The sequence below is a fragment of the Paramisgurnus dabryanus genome, chromosome 18 (assembly GCF_030506205.2).
Source record: "Paramisgurnus dabryanus chromosome 18, PD_genome_1.1, whole genome shotgun sequence".
Taxonomy (NCBI): domain Eukaryota; kingdom Metazoa; phylum Chordata; class Actinopteri; order Cypriniformes; family Cobitidae; genus Paramisgurnus; species Paramisgurnus dabryanus.
Window position 1 is genome coordinate 18,092,843 of NC_133354.1, and position 15,728 is coordinate 18,108,570.

The 15,728-nt window shown below is 39.1% G+C and overlaps 1 protein-coding gene across 1 annotated transcript; it reads left to right on the forward strand.

The window, feature by feature from the left end:
* Nucleotides 1-317: 317 nt before the first annotated feature.
* Nucleotides 318-15,513, forward strand: LOC135776418 (complement factor B-like). The gene is made up of 18 exons (XM_065287111.2): nt 318-416; nt 776-964; nt 1,067-1,252; nt 5,396-5,569; nt 5,699-5,794; nt 6,853-6,986; nt 7,166-7,313; nt 7,415-7,546; nt 7,756-7,848; nt 12,403-12,540; nt 12,960-13,066; nt 13,175-13,307; nt 13,422-13,560; nt 13,640-13,719; nt 13,837-13,937; nt 14,128-14,257; nt 14,419-14,465; nt 14,584-15,513. The coding sequence occupies exons 1-18, from the start codon at nt 359-361 to the stop codon at nt 14,752-14,754; spliced, it is 2,256 nt and encodes a 751-aa protein (XP_065143183.1). The 5' UTR covers nt 318-358; the 3' UTR covers nt 14,755-15,513.
* The last annotated feature ends 215 nt before the right edge of the window (nt 15,514-15,728 follow it).

Sequence of the window (15,728 nt, forward strand, 5' to 3'; positions counted from 1 at the left end):
ATGATTTTTACACACATTACACACCACATAATAAAAAACACATAATAAAACACACAATACTTAATACGTTTCATTGTTAAATTTCCATACCATGAAACGATGTTGTAAGTTAAAATGCTTTCAATCATTGAAAAGTAGACTTAAACATTATCCTAGAATGAAAGTTTGTCATCAATGATTGTGCCTAAATATTAAAAATTTTGGACTTGCTCCATCTTTACACCTTTTATAGTAACTTGTTTTCTCTGTTACATGCTAAATATGTCTACAGCCTACAGTCATTTCCTTTCGCTGGTGTATAAATATGTCGGTGAACATCCTCTGTTGTTTCGTTTACTGGGGGGACAAAAAGAGCATCATGGAGTATGAAGCACTTCATCTATGCATACTTGCAAGTTTATGTGCTCTTATAACCGGTAGGTCTTTCTGCACTGCTTTTTGATCTAAAACATTGAGTTATCTCTTCAAAAAACAGATAGTCTTGTAACTGGAATTGAATTAAATCACAGTTATTCATCAAACTACTATTATACTGTTTTATTTTACAACAATATTTCATTTTTTTTTAAACATTTCATGGTATTCACAGACAATAATTTTGGGGCATGTGCTATACATTGGGTCATGTGCATACACATGAACTGTCATGAAACTTTAACATTTGCAAATGACAAAAGTATGTGAAGATACACTTAGCGATGTTATGAACACATTTATGAAATATTTTTTCAATGTATACTTGTAATCAAATGTATCATTTTTATATTTCCTACAGGTGCTCCGACTTTGTGTTCTAATGAGAATCTGGGCATTGGTATGGGGAGATTTTCTCTCTCAAATGGTTTTTCTGAAGGTAGCGTTCTGAGATATACTTGTCCAGAAGGCTATTACCCATCTGTTAAGAGTCTGCAGTGTAAAAATGGAAGATGGGACCCAAAACCAACAAGGAAACCACAGTGCAAGAGTAAGCAATAGATTATGACATCTATATCCCTCTATAATCCATTCATTAAAAACTAACAAAAACATCATTCGAGTTATATATTTGTGTCTATATGTATCTTAGCGGTCACATGCCCAGATCCTCGTGGTTTTGAAAACGGTGATGTCTATCCTCATCAGCAGAGGTATTTCGTGAACAGCACAACAACCTACTCGTGTTATTCTGGCTACACATTCAGTGGCTCAGTGTCCCGAATCTGCCAACCTAATGGGAAGTGGAGTGGTGGCACACCAATCTGTGGAAGAAACTGTAAGTAACAAGTAATGCAATTTAGGGGCGGCTCAGTGGGTAGCACTGTTGCCTCCCAGCAAAGGGGACCCCGGTTCAAGCCTCTGCTGGGTTGGGAGTTCTTTCTGTGAGGGCTTTGCATGTTCTTCCTGTGTATAGGTTTACTCTGAGTACTCCGGTTTCCTTACAGTTCAAAAAAGCAGGCTATTTGGATTGGCAATGCCAATTTTTCCGACTTGTGCGTGGATTTTCTGGTGTGTGTTCTCACCGTGAATATAGCCCTGGATACTGGAACAGAGCTAATAAAATAAATAATGCAATTTAGATGAGAATCCTAAATATATCCTGCATTATGAGAAAACATGAATAAAAAAATTGTTAAATTTGAAATATTTTTTACAAGCATAAACAGTCTTTTATGTGAATTGCCTGGGATTTGGAGTTCAAAAAACTAATGTGAGAGAATTTGGGAGATTCATATTGCATTTATATTCTGTATTTGTTTTATTATCATATGGCTTCATATACTGAGTGTTTTCATATCTTAAAGTTGAATATTAATGTGTCTTCTGTCACCTGAATAGAACTGTTTTGCTGTTAAGTTTTGGTTCATCAAGTTCATTGCATCTTAAGTTTTCAAGAAAAGTGCAGTTGAAACAAAAATAACTTGCTCTGTAGTAACGAAGCAAACCTAATTGCTAATTGGTGAAAACTAAAAGTTTGAAAACAAACAAAAAAACAGACAATTGGTAAGCTCAAATTAGCAAAAGTGACAAATACAGAATTAGTAGCTATATGGAAAACACAGAGTGGGTTTTAAAAGGTGTTAAAAACAGGAAATGTGTGCGTTGAAAGCTTGCAATGAAACTATTCATGGGTACCAAAGACGTCACTTCCGCCATTCCCACCGCCGTATTTGGGTCCTTTTTGGCAGCGAACACAGCATTTCTAATGCACTAAATTAAATGGTCACATTTATTAGTTTAATTGAGGGTTTACCAGAGACAAATTACTGATTTTACAATGTGGAGTTATATGTCAGATGCCAGTCAGTCTCTCCAGTTGTTTGCGATCGCGGAAGAGTGCAAAATCAAAATCTCGTGTTTTTGGGATCATGCATTATTTTTTCATATTCTGTATTAAATATTTCCAGAAATTAAAAATGTCTCACAAAAAAATAAATAATATTGCTGTCTTTATAAATAGAGTAGACAATTTGGTAGATATTTTTGGCTTTAATTTACTAACACGAATGAACAATCCCTCTCAAAGCACGCTGTATCCCGTTACCATAACAGCCATGCACCCCACAGTTAAGAGTGAATCACATCTTCTGAGTACACATAAAACCATGATCTCTACTATATTTTTTAAGTTTAATGGTAAGTTATAATGCATTATTTTCATGACGATACACACATGAAAAATCCTCGTGATCAAACCTGCTTGGCGCACATGCTGTCTCATATGCAAGGATCTGGTAAAGCAATATCATAATGTATTACAATTTATTGTTTTGTGGTCCTTAAAATAAGTTGCTGGGACACAAAAAAAGTCTGCTGTCCATAACATCTCAACAGGGAGAAAACGTGCACATGCAGAGCTGTGATCTTTCAGGCTTTGACGGTCACATATGCTCACAATTTAGTCCAAATGTCCATTGGCGTATATAAATGTGTATAAAAAGGTTATGTGTAAAGTGATTAAGGGGTTGTGTACACCAAAACTTTTAAACGCGGCTGAAAACGCCTTGAGGACGCCGAATGCCAGCTGTTTTTCAGCTGAGTGCCAGCTTTCTTCAGCTGAGCGCTTTGATAGCTGTGATACTTCAGCTGCGAGCCGGTTGGTTGCTGTGGTAATGTCCCGCCCCTCCTCCACTGTGATTGGGTGGCCGTGTGAGAACTGACATTGACGAGCGGAGCTTTTCTCCCAAAGTTGAATCTCTTTCAACTTTCGACGCTCAGCTCCGAGCGCGGAAAAACCGCCGAGCGCCGGTTTTCAGCGCGGAAAAAACCCGCTTGCGGCTGGCTTATTTGAAAAACGCTGAGCTTCCATTGGAAACAATTGAAAACATGCGCCGGCCGCGGGCGTAAAAGTTTTGGTGTACACAACCCCTAACTGTATATGTTAATCAAAAAACAATCTGCTACTTAATGTTATATTTATTTATTTGACAATAAATTTAATTTGTTTCTCTGTTCTTAAATTATTATCACTTATTGTTTACTTGATTATTGAATTACTTGAAAACTTTTTACTATTCATTTAATATGAGGCAAACATTTAAGTTATCCTTGGTCACTTTTGATTAAAGGCAATCCGTTATTCCGCCGATTTAACTCCTTTGGAATAGGATAAAATTGTAGTTCGGGGTTCCTCTGACGACTATTGTTACAGCCAACATCACAACATATCCCGGGCAAATTGTAATCTTGTTGTGAACCTTCTGGGAGTGTTTTATTGATCTTTATCTGGTAGTTGTGGCTGCTGTGACCATAAAGCAGAGATTGCAGCTGTGACCGGACACAAAAATGGCGGCGACAACACACAGTGACGTCACATGGTCCTGTTAAATAGACCATTTTGGAGTAGACATCACAGTTACATAACTGCAAGGTGCGCGCGCAATGTGGTTGCAGAAAAACAGTGGAAATGAATTAAACACGAGTGAAACAAGCAAGATAACTTACTAGAAAATGTCCTGTTGTGCTGTTAAGGGTCAGAATAGGAATGCCAAAAAAGATGGTCTTCATTTTTATAAAATACCATCATCGAAGACACAATTTGAAGATAAACGTAGGTGTTTATGTTTGCAATAAGCCCTGGAGCGATAAAATCATCTGGAAATCTATCGATAATTAGAATATAAATTAAGTAGATGTCCGGTGTTCTGTCGAAGTCTGTTCCCTCTATGTGTTTCTTATAGCGTTTTTATCACGTTACATTTATAAATTATTTAGAATAAACGTTTTTATACTGAAAAAACAATAATATCACTATTTTTTTATATTTCATATTTTTTTCGTTTTCTATTATTTATTTTTATTTCTTTATATCTTAGCTCATGTCTTCTTCCTGTTTGTTCTAAAATTTAAATGTAAATGATGTAAAGTGTTATTAATATATAAACAAGCCTTTTTAATTTGTGTGTTAACATAATACTTTTATAATAGTTTTAGAACAAACACGTAGGCTACTCGATTCTGATTGGCTGGAAGGTGTGCATTAAAACCGTTTAATGCACAGGTAGTTCCAGTCAGTTTGATTACAGTTAGAAATTAATCCGCTACTATAAACATTGGTAACCATAGTAACACAGTTACACTTGCAGAGAGAGCGTTAGAGAGAGAGAGAGAGAGAGAGAGAGAGAGAGAGAGAGAGAGAGAGAGAGAGTTTCACACTTTACATAATTCATTTAAATAAATGACATGATTAGTTCAAATAAAGATTGCCTTGTCACTGTCAGTGTTGCCTGTCATTCATAAATTATTTTTATAAATCAATTAAGGAATCATTAAGTTAGCTATATGCTTAAGCAAGGAGGGGATAGACTTTAAAGAAGAGATGCACACAGCCACAGGTTACTCTCTCTCTCTCTCTCTCTCTCTCTCTCTCTCTCTCTCTCTCTCTCTCTTTTAATAATGAATTTAAATAAATGTGATAATTCATTTAAATAAAATCCGCTACGCGTCGGGTGGTTCTTAGCCTCTACGTCGTGCATTAAAACCCTTTAATGCATGGCTAGCCGTGGATTATCCCTTACATAAGAAACATTGCACTAAAAGGAAACAGAGGGGAATCAGACTTCGACAAAACACCTGATCCATAACAATCACGGTTTAATGCTAAAACACTTCTAAAAAACGTCATCTCTGTTTGCAAACACGAAAGTGGTCTATAAGAATAGGAGTTGGGGGTTTGGAGAGGCAGTTCAGCTTTCATATCTCTTTGATGATTATCAGGCTGAGCCAGTATTGTGTTTATGCTGTCTAGATACAATTCTTTAATAAAACAAATTATTTTTCATATCTCTCTACTGCATCCATTATTCCATCTGGAAAATCCATTACACTAGATAGTGGGAGCTGCGAATGATGATACTGAATTTACCTTGCTTGACAAAATCATGTCAATAATAAGTTGTGTCATACGTGTTTCTCACAGCCGATGACTGTCCTGATCCTGGTGTTCCCCCTGGCACTACAAGGTCAGGCAATGTGTTTAATATTGATGACAAAGTCACATACAAGTGTCACCGTGAGCTGACCTTGATTGGTTCCCATGAGCGAGTCTGTCAGGAGGGTGGCCTGTGGTCAGGGGCAGAACCGGAATGTTACGGTAAACCTTCTTCCTTCACAGAAACTATACATACCTGTGACCTTTTTTCCACAGTGACTGTAAATGTTCCTAAAAATGAACATGGGCTTTCTGGTAATTAATGCTGTTGTTGTTGTTTTGTAAATACAGCTGATTTCACATATGACACCCCAGAGGAAGCATCCGAGGGTTTCAGCTCTTCTCTAAAGGCAATTCTACAGGTTTCTCAACAGTATGAAGAAATAGGTGTGTACTGTCATCTTCCTCTGCAAGTTTGTTTTGACAGATTGAGAGATTTTGTCAGGGCTCATTGCATGAAACCTATACATGGGTTTCAGCTGGCCTCACTCTCTTGTCTTCCGCCATTTTGAGTACCTGAAGTGGTCGCAAAAGAACTAGAAGCTATGCCTTCAATATGTTGTGAGCATCAAAATCGCTATTTTTACAACACTAAGAAGGCTCGACAAAACATGATATTTTGCTCGAAGTATCGCCTGTGTCTCTACACGTGAACTCGAGCATTGAGAACATTGTTTGTGAACAAAGAGTTTACTAAAAAGAAGGTTTTGAACAACTGACTTTGGTTGATTTGGCTTCCGCTCGCCGCCATCTTCCCAGTCTAGATGTATCGATCTGCGAATGGAACGTAAGGAGGGAGGAGAGTAAAGATGGATAGCTCCTAAAGCATAGTTCCATATAAATGCACAGATAATTCGTTGTTTTGTCGCAAGTGAAAAACAATATTAAACTTCTAGTTGAAAAAGGAGCCTCATATGAGATTCATTCATTCGCATTCAGAAATCGATTATTTCCGTCTGGCAGGGATGACGAGCAGACACCATAACAGCCAAAATCAGTTTTACAAAACTTTCTTTTTATTAAACTCTGTGTACACAAACAATGTTCTCAATGTTCGCGTTCATGAGTAGAGATCCAGGTGATACTTCGAGCAAAGTTTAATGTTGTGACGCGCCGCCTTAGTGTTGTAAAATAGTGGTAGTTCGGTAGCAGCGAACAGCGGCTGGAAGAACGTATCGGGGATTGAGTAGGCATCACACCCAAACCAAGGTATATTTTTTTAAAGTCGCGTTTCTTTTCATGACAGTCGAGGTGCGACATGTTGTCTTTCGTAGCCATTTCCCGTATCCATAAGAATCATAGACAGTAAAAGATAAGAAATCCGTAAATTGTAGCAAGCCAGCCAATGCTTGTCAGTAGCCTACTGGTACTCGGTAGGTCCTCAAGATGGCGGCATAACGTAAAAAGTCACATGACTGAAACCCATGTATTCTTCATTTCTCCAGTTCAGCAAGAAAAAAGAATAACAGTGAATAAGGGTGGAAAGCTTGATATCTACATTGCCTTGGATGTATCTGGTAGCATAAATGAAACAGACTTTGAAAAGGCAAAAGGTGTCATAAGTAAACTCATAGAAAAGGTATTTCCAGCATTTCTATTCTTTACTAGACATCCCATGGTAAATTGTGCTAATATTTTAGTATAACAGCACTCATGTGACATTGCATAATTGTGTACTACTGTATATTCTTATTATAGTAACGTGCAGCTGTACATGGACCTAATTAAAATGGATTTGACTTCATTCTTTACCCACAGATCAGTTACTATGAGGTCTCCCCAAATTATGAGATCCTGATTTTTGCCACAGATGTTGACAGGATTGTCTCTATGCGAAAATTTAAGAGTGGTCAAAAAGATAACCTCTTACAAATTCTTAATAAACTAAGAGATTATAAATATAGCAGTAAGTGTTTTGTTTGGATAAGCACTTAAATGAGTTTCTCATGTAAGAGTGAATCTCTATGATATCGTCATTTAATCTCCCTGTGTTTTTAATCCTAACAGGTAAAGGGACGGGAAAAGGGACTAATATCGCCAAAGCTTACAGGAGCATTTATGGGAGTATGCTAATTGAGAAGGAAATTGATGAAAAGAGCTTTCTTCAGACTCAACATATTGTCATCTTGTTTTCTGATGGTAGTGAATATATTTGAACTATATTTATACTTCAATGTAGACCTTTTTTCCACGTGGTTAGAAGTGTATCTGTTTAAGGGCCTTTGATGTGAAATGGAATCATAAAAAATTGTGCCGCAGATCTGCAAAGTGGAAAATTGACTAAATGTATTAATGTTATTTTATGTATATAATATTCAATGTATTTTACACCTTATTTCGCACTGTAGGTCAAGCCAACATGGGTGGAGATCCCAAACCTAAGGTAAACCAAATAAAAGATCTTGTGATACAAAGGGATCCTTCACGTGAGGAAAAACTTGGTGAGGAGAAACCTGAGATGTATTGTTTTTACAGGAACCTTTAGTTTGTTGTTATATCACTGTTACCATCTAAGCGTCTCGGAAGGGACCAAGTAAGGGAACGGAGACATCACGTCATGACCGATGAATTAGGAACGCATCTCGCGGGACCAATCTACTTAGAGAAATTCTAAAACGCCAATGAACGAATGCCCCCGCCATGGGAGTATTTAACAAGAGGCAGGTGCAGTTACCAAATTAGCTCTTTTAACACTTCCATGGAATACTCCCACCAGAACCCTCAAGGGGACACAATGTGGGCGCTAGCCTAATACAGGTTCTCAATGATACATGTAGTGAGAAGCTGACCGCCGATGCTCCGCAACATCGGCCACCAAGCAGTGGAGGAGTACAAAAAAGCAGTTTTTGAAACGGTTTTGCACTAATGGCCTTCCATAATGGTGCAGTCATGAAGCACCAAAAAGAAGGCTGCAAGCCGACACAGGAGCTGACCCTGGGTGTTCACATCGGTTTGAGGAGAAAACCTCAGAGGATACCGGCTCGATACGGACACTTTAGAATCTAGTAAACATGTTAGGTGTCTAAAATGTCTATTAACGAGGAACCTCAAGCCAAAGCCTAAGACAATGCCACACTTCTTGTAGGGTTGGCTCTCAAACCAAAGGGGCATGAAGTGCCATGCTTTTTATAAACAGGGGCAATTGTGTCTACAATCCAATGAGACATCCTCTGCTTGGTGACAGGTTTTCCTTTCTGCTGACCACCGTAACAGACAAAAATCTGGTCTGAGGTTCTAAAGCTTTGAGTTCGATCCACATACACACATAGTGCACGTACAGGGCATAACAAAGCGTGTTGTGTTGTGTGCGGATATCGTAGCAATATCTCCTTTAATAGTAGATGGTGCAGCCTCCCGGTGCTGGAGACTCTGATTGGACATTCTCGGGGGTCTTCTCATTGAGAAGTACACCAGTCAACAAACAGGTTCCATTTTAGTGTGTAAGCCTGTCTCTTAGACATTGCTCGCGCTGCAGCAATAGTGTTATTGTGCATTCACACCAACCACGATAGAGACGGCAAAAATGCGCTATTCGCGCTTAGTTGGGCACTTGAACATTTGATTTACTCGCTTCATTTGCGTGTGAAAGCTGCGTGTGAAATTCTAGTCATTTGAGAAATTTGCTTCATAGGAGGGGCTTCCGATTGGTTAATGTGGTGGGGAAATCTGCCGAAGTTTAGATTTTTCAACTCTCGCCTTTCCCGCGGCAACGCTCAATTCGCGATCTACCATCCGTGCCGTGCCTGCAGGATGCTTAATCGCATCTTTGCATTGACTTAATATGTAAATCACTCACGCTTGCCGCCTCTACCGCGTCTGGTGTGAATCCTGCATTAAATACCGCTTGTGGTAAATCACTTATAACTTCCGTTCCCCGTCCAAAGACCACACATGGAGGTTCCACAGGTCGGGGTGCGGGTGCCATAATGTACCCCCTCCCTGAGAAAAAGAAGGTCCTTCCTCAGGGGAATCCATCAGGGCGGCCTGTCGCGAGGAGTGTAAGTTGTTTAAACCCCACTCCTTGTTCTTCAATACTGCGCAACTAACAGAATGCTCTCCTCGTCCTCCCTGACTTTGCACACTGTCTAGGCTAGAAGGCTCTCTGGGAGAAATGCGTATTTGCGCGGACCCCCCGACAACAGAGTGTTCCCTCTGTTAATGAATAAAACAGGCGACAATGGGTTGTCTCTGGAGATGCAAACAGATCTATCTGCGCTCTGCCAAAACATTTCCAAATCAGCTGAACCGACTTGGGGTGGAGTCGACATTTGGGATGTGAATGGCGCAAAAGAGACTCCATGATGGGCGAGATGCGACAGGTGACGAGAGTGCAAACCGCTGTGGCGATTGATATACGAAACAGTCGCAATGTTGTCGGTGGGAACTAATACATCATTGCCTCGGAGCTCGTTGCTGAAACGGACGAGAGCAAAATATACAGGCAATTTATGTGCCAGTGCAGCTGGGGTGAGGTCAAACCCCCGAGGCTGCAACCTTGCCGTACGTGGCCCCCCACCCCGTAGTGGAGGCATCTTTGCACCCAATGGCATTCCTGGAGATCTGTCTTAGCGGAACACCTCACCTGAGAAACGATGGGTCTGACCATGGGGTGAAAGTGAGACGGCATGCCGGTGTGATCGTTACTCAGTGGATACAGCTGTGCCACACTCTGTGTCGCTTTGTCACAGCTGCATATGCCCAAAACCCTCTGAAATTGTTTCAGTGGAACCGCAATCTTGCATTTGAACATATTCAAGCAAGTCAGTATTGACTGTGCACCCGCTTCCGTAAACCGTGCCGTGCATTCGACCGAATACAGTTCCATACGGAAAAAAGAGATCCTCTGCATGGGGCAAAGTTTGCTCTTCTCTTGGTTGACCCTGAAGACCTAAACAAGCGAGGTGTTTGAGCACACTGTCTATGTGCTCGCAGAGCGTCTGACGTGATTGAGCTATTATTATGAGCAAATCATCTAGATAAGCTAAAATGTGCACACCGCTCTCTTTCAGGGGTTTTAAAGCCCCCTTAGCGACTTTCGTGAAGAAACAGGGAGAGAGAAAGCCCGAAAGGTAAGTCTTTGTACTGATATGCCCGCCCCTCAAACGCAAAGCGGAGAAATGGCCTGTGTCAGCCGGGGGAGAATTGAGAAATGAAAGTAAAATCTTGTGGGCGGATGCATTGAAATATGCTCCTCTGCGTCAACATTTTTTGCTGCATTCTGTGAAGTGCTCGATTCAGTACATGCAGATCTAAGATTGGTCGCAGCCTGTCACACTTTTTGGGTACTAGAAAGTAAGGGCTGTAAAACCCTGAACTCATCTCGGCTGCAGGGACCGGATTGATCGTGTCCTTCGCCAATAGTATGTGCGCATCGGCAGCTTTCACCGTAGTGAAGTGAATGCTCGAAAATTTTTGGGGTCACCGGGCGAATTGGATCGCATGAGACAAATTGTGCATAAAAGCCAACGCGACGAGTTGGGAAGCTGTTGCCACGCCTCCAGAAACCGTGCGAGAGGGACTAAAGGCACGACCAGTGTACTCGTGGCGAGCGAACCAAAGGTGCTCGTTGATGCGCGCTCTTTGGCTGAGTCGACAGAAGTTTTGTGTAATGTAACACTCACCCGGCTCCACTGTTTGATGGCTGAGTAGACAAGACTCTGTTGTGGAGGTCCCGGACCGCTCGGCACATCTGCTGGTCGATAGAGGAGAGAGAAGACATAGGGTTATGAGCCCATCCGTCGCTCCCGAACACCTATGTAGACCTAGAGAAGGAAGAGAAATTCACTCTTTTTGCATTTTTGTGGGTGCTGGCTGAATAGCCGGCAGAACAGAAATAAAAAAAACAAGGATTCCCCATCCAGCCGACTCCGGTGTGGGGAGTGGTGCCTTCACCATCTCCCGAAGAGCGATCCTCTTCATCTCTAGGTCGCCCGTCTTAGGGCCGCTTGGTCTTACGTTTTCCACCACGTCTAGCAGGCGGGGCGGGCTGCTGACTTCTTTGAAGAAGTTGCCCAGGGAGGAACGGAGGCGGCTGCAGCAAGACACTGTTGGCGAGGGGAAGACTGATGTGCCGGCATCGGTGGGCGAGGAGCTGGTCTCTTCTGATGCGGCATGATCTAAACAATGGCCGGTAACACTTTATTTTACGGTGTCTTTGTTACACATGTTACATGTAATTATTATAGTAAGAACAGTTAATTATGCATAATTACATGCAACTAACCCTAAACCAAACCCTTATCCTAACCCCAACCCTATAGTAAGTACATGTTATTAATGATTATTACTTAGTACTTAAAAGTATAATTACACTGTAACAGTGATACCGTAAAATAAAGTGTGACCCAATGGCCTCAGTCTGTTTCTGGGTGGCTGAGAACTGCTGTGCGATGTTCTCGATGGCCTTGCTGAACAGGCTGGCATGGGACACAGGAGCATTCAGGAGCTGGATTTTGTCGGCATTCCGCATGTCCGCCACGCACACACTCAACTCAAAAGTGAGAGAAAAAAGAAAAGGTGGAAACACTTGCGAGCCTCCGCTGTGGTGCCTTTGACCAACCAACTCGAACACGCAGAGTTCTATTCTATAAGAGCTTCTCGTGAGCAGATCATTGCCAGATTTTGAAGTGAAAAAGCTAATTTGGTAACTGCACCTGTAACTCGTTAAATACTTGCGAGGCAGTTCATTGGTGTTTTAGAAGTTGAAGTAGATTGGTCCCGCAAGACACGTTCCCAATTCGTTGGTCACAATGTGACGTTGTAGTGACAGACTGAAAGGGAACTACTTTTTATTTTGGTGCATTTGCACCTCAGCTGAAAACTTTTTTTGTAAAAATAAGATGACAATATTTTGTATTTTTACCATTCACATACAGCAGCACAGTAACTGATAAAAATGTATTCATATATTACTGGTTTTTAAGATTTTTATAGTATTATATTGTCCAAAATTCCACAAATTTCTGACGCATTACTCATGCAATTTTTTTTAACAGACCTTTATGTGTTTGGAATGGGTGATAAGGTAAATGGTGAGGATATAAATCATTTAAAGACTGACAGAGGAAATGAAAAGTTTTTTTTCAAACTTCGAGATCTGCATGATTTAAAGAAGACGTTTGACACCATGATTGGTACTGTATTATGTTATCATGTTTCTCAATTTATCTTGTTCTGTTTATATAAAAGTTTGTGATTACTAGACTGAAATGTTTTTTGTGATCTTTAAAGCCTTTGATCCGAAAACTTTTTGTCTAAAAATTATTTACAATATAAAAGAAAAAAACTCCAGTAAGGTTCCAGTAAGAGTCCAGATTAGATGGGAAGTTCTTCAATACTGTTTAAAAAGCATTTCAGGGTGAATTTACTGAAGATGCTAAAATGTATATTAAAGCTGGTGTTATTTCATCATTTGACAAGTTTACTATTATTCTAAAATAAAAATGTAAGTAAATATTGAGTAAGTCACCCTATAAACCTTAAATTAGTCATATATATATATATATATATATATATATATATATGAATTAATCTTACCATCTTTCTTTAACAGATGAGGGTACCAGTGTAGAACTGTGTGGACTTTACAAAGATTACAGTGATGGCACAAATTCCCATAAGCGTCGTCAATACCCCTGGTTGGCAAAGATTATTGTGACTGTGGGCATCTCTTTGTCTTAAACAAAAGCAGAACAAATTAAGTGCTTTGCATCATTTGTTATTGTTCACATTAATTTGACCGTGGAGGTTTTTCACTTGTTTTTGCAGCGTAGTGATGGAACAGTTTCAAAATGCATGGGGTCTTTAGTCACATCGACCTTCATCTTGACAGCGGCTCATTGCTTCAAGTTTGGTGATACACCTGATAGGATAAGTGTTTACATGGAATCAAAGTCCAAAGGTAACCTACTCTACTGTATGTCTTCAGTTGTATCTTAAAGAGTATTTTCCCCAGCTGATTAATAAAGAAAAATTATTCTACACCTCATATGTGGTTTTCATTTGACACCCTTAGGAATAAAAGTTAAAGAGTACATACCTCATCCTAGCTATAATGTTGCAGCAAAGCGTCACAAGGGTATACCAGAATATTATGAATTTGACATAGCCCTTCTTCAACTAGAAAAGCCTTTAATCATGAGTCCTGATATTCGGTAAGGAACACAGCTGATGAAGTGATTTTACTCTTATAAGAAAGTGCATATTATTAAAATATCTTGTTTATCTGTGCAGACCAATCTGCATCCCCTGCACCAAGGAAACCAGTGGAGCTCTAAAACTTTCAGACAGAGAGGGAACGTGCAAAAAACATGGTGAGCTAAAAACAAGCAAAATGCTATCACAACGTTTCTGCATGGGGTGTGCAAACTTACGAGCTCACTATATGTAGCAACTAAAACACAATTAACATTTTATGGACGTTGTTACAGAGGAGATGCTATTGAGTGCAGATACCGTGAATGCTGCTTTCATGTCAGATATCGGAGGCAAGATTAAACAGAAGAACATCAAAATCAAACAGGGAAATTTGGTAATTATGTGTAATATAAATAACATTAATAAAAACGGTCCAATTTTGAACTTAAAATTTTTACTCTGTATGCTGTACATGATCATTCATTTGTGCATTTATTATGATTTAACATTGCTTGATTTTTGATGGACTGAGGACATGCTCAGTATTCATTAGTTTTATGTCAATCTGTTGTTGTTTTTTTCAGCGGGATGCTTGTATTGAAGATGCAAAAAAAGCAAAAGGAATTACTGCGACAAATGCAAAGGATATTGTTTCACACAATTTTTTATGCAGTGGTGGTATTGAACCAACCACAGATGATGTTGCCTGTAAAGGTATGTGTGATGTTTGCAGTAGGGCGTGTTATATTTGGCAATATCTTGGTATTACAAAAGATTATTATTAAACCTCACTCATAGTGTATGTTTTAGAATTCATATTTAAGTTTTGTCAGGCGTATACAAAGATTTAGTTTGTGCATGTCATTTTGTGACAGGTGATTCTGGAGGTGCCACATTTGTTCCTGGTGCTCGAATAGTACAGGTGAGATTTTGAATCATTTCTCCACTTCAGTCTTATGTTTGTTAATTTCCCTTTAAAAGCAGATGTGCATGTTGTTCTGACAGATGTTTATTTTTAATATGAGAAATATCTTTGATAGGTCGGTATTGTAAGCTGGGGAGTGAAGGACATGTGTGCACACAGCTCTAAACCTAAATCTGAGAAAGATTCCAGAGATTACCATACAAATCTGTTCAGTCCAGAAATACGTTCATTCCTCAAAAAATATCTGGGAAATGAAAGAATAGGAACCCCTCTTACATTCTTGTGAACATTTATTTAACAATAGCTTATTTGCATACTTAGAAACTTTGTGCATATACAGTGGTGTTTAAAAATAGCACTCATAAAAGTGAAAAAGTGCAGAAATGTTATAAATAGATTTTATTTCCTTTATTTCAAATGTATTGAAAACATGACACATTCAATGTCAATTCAAAGCATTAACAAAATGTATCAAGTCTGTCTTCTTCTTTTAAAGGGAAACAAAGAAAATTAATATTAAGCTGTTAAAAAATAGCAGTAAACATTTTTTTTCTTTAGATAATAATTTTTTAAAGATTAAGAGATTTTAAATATCTGTGTCAAATCGGGTCAACCAACATCTGGCAGCTAGAAACATGTATTTCAGTCCAGCATCCACAGTTCCTGTCATTTTTTAGGTTTTGCATCAGAAACTGCATTTTAATGTCACCCCACAAGTTTTCAATGGGGTACAGATCAGAGGATTGAGCTGGCCACTCCATAACCTCAATCCTTTTGTCTGGAACCAAGATTTTGTCCTCTTGCTTGTGTTGTTGTGGAGTGGTTTTCTTGTTAAAACACCCATTTTAGGGGCATTTTCTGTTCTGTAAAGGGCAACATAATCTTTTTAACTACTAAATCTGTAAATGCAGAAATATTACTACTAATAATAACAGAGGTTTATCAGGATGCACTGCTATTTTTTTGAACACCACTGTACCGCAGTTAAAATAAAACATTTTCTTTGAGCTTTGTGAGAATTATTCAATTAAAGTCTTGTGGCATAATAAAAGACAATAAAAATGCATGCATCTGTTTATCTTTATTCTGACTTTCCAGGTTTTATTTAATCATTATCATTAATTCCTTATTCATATTCACATGTTTAATTTAATAAACGTAATATTTAATGCAGGCATTATTTGTTAAAATGTTTTTAATATATCAGGCGAAAAGATAAATGACCAGAAACAGAATTGTGGTCAAAAGGTTGGAATAAAG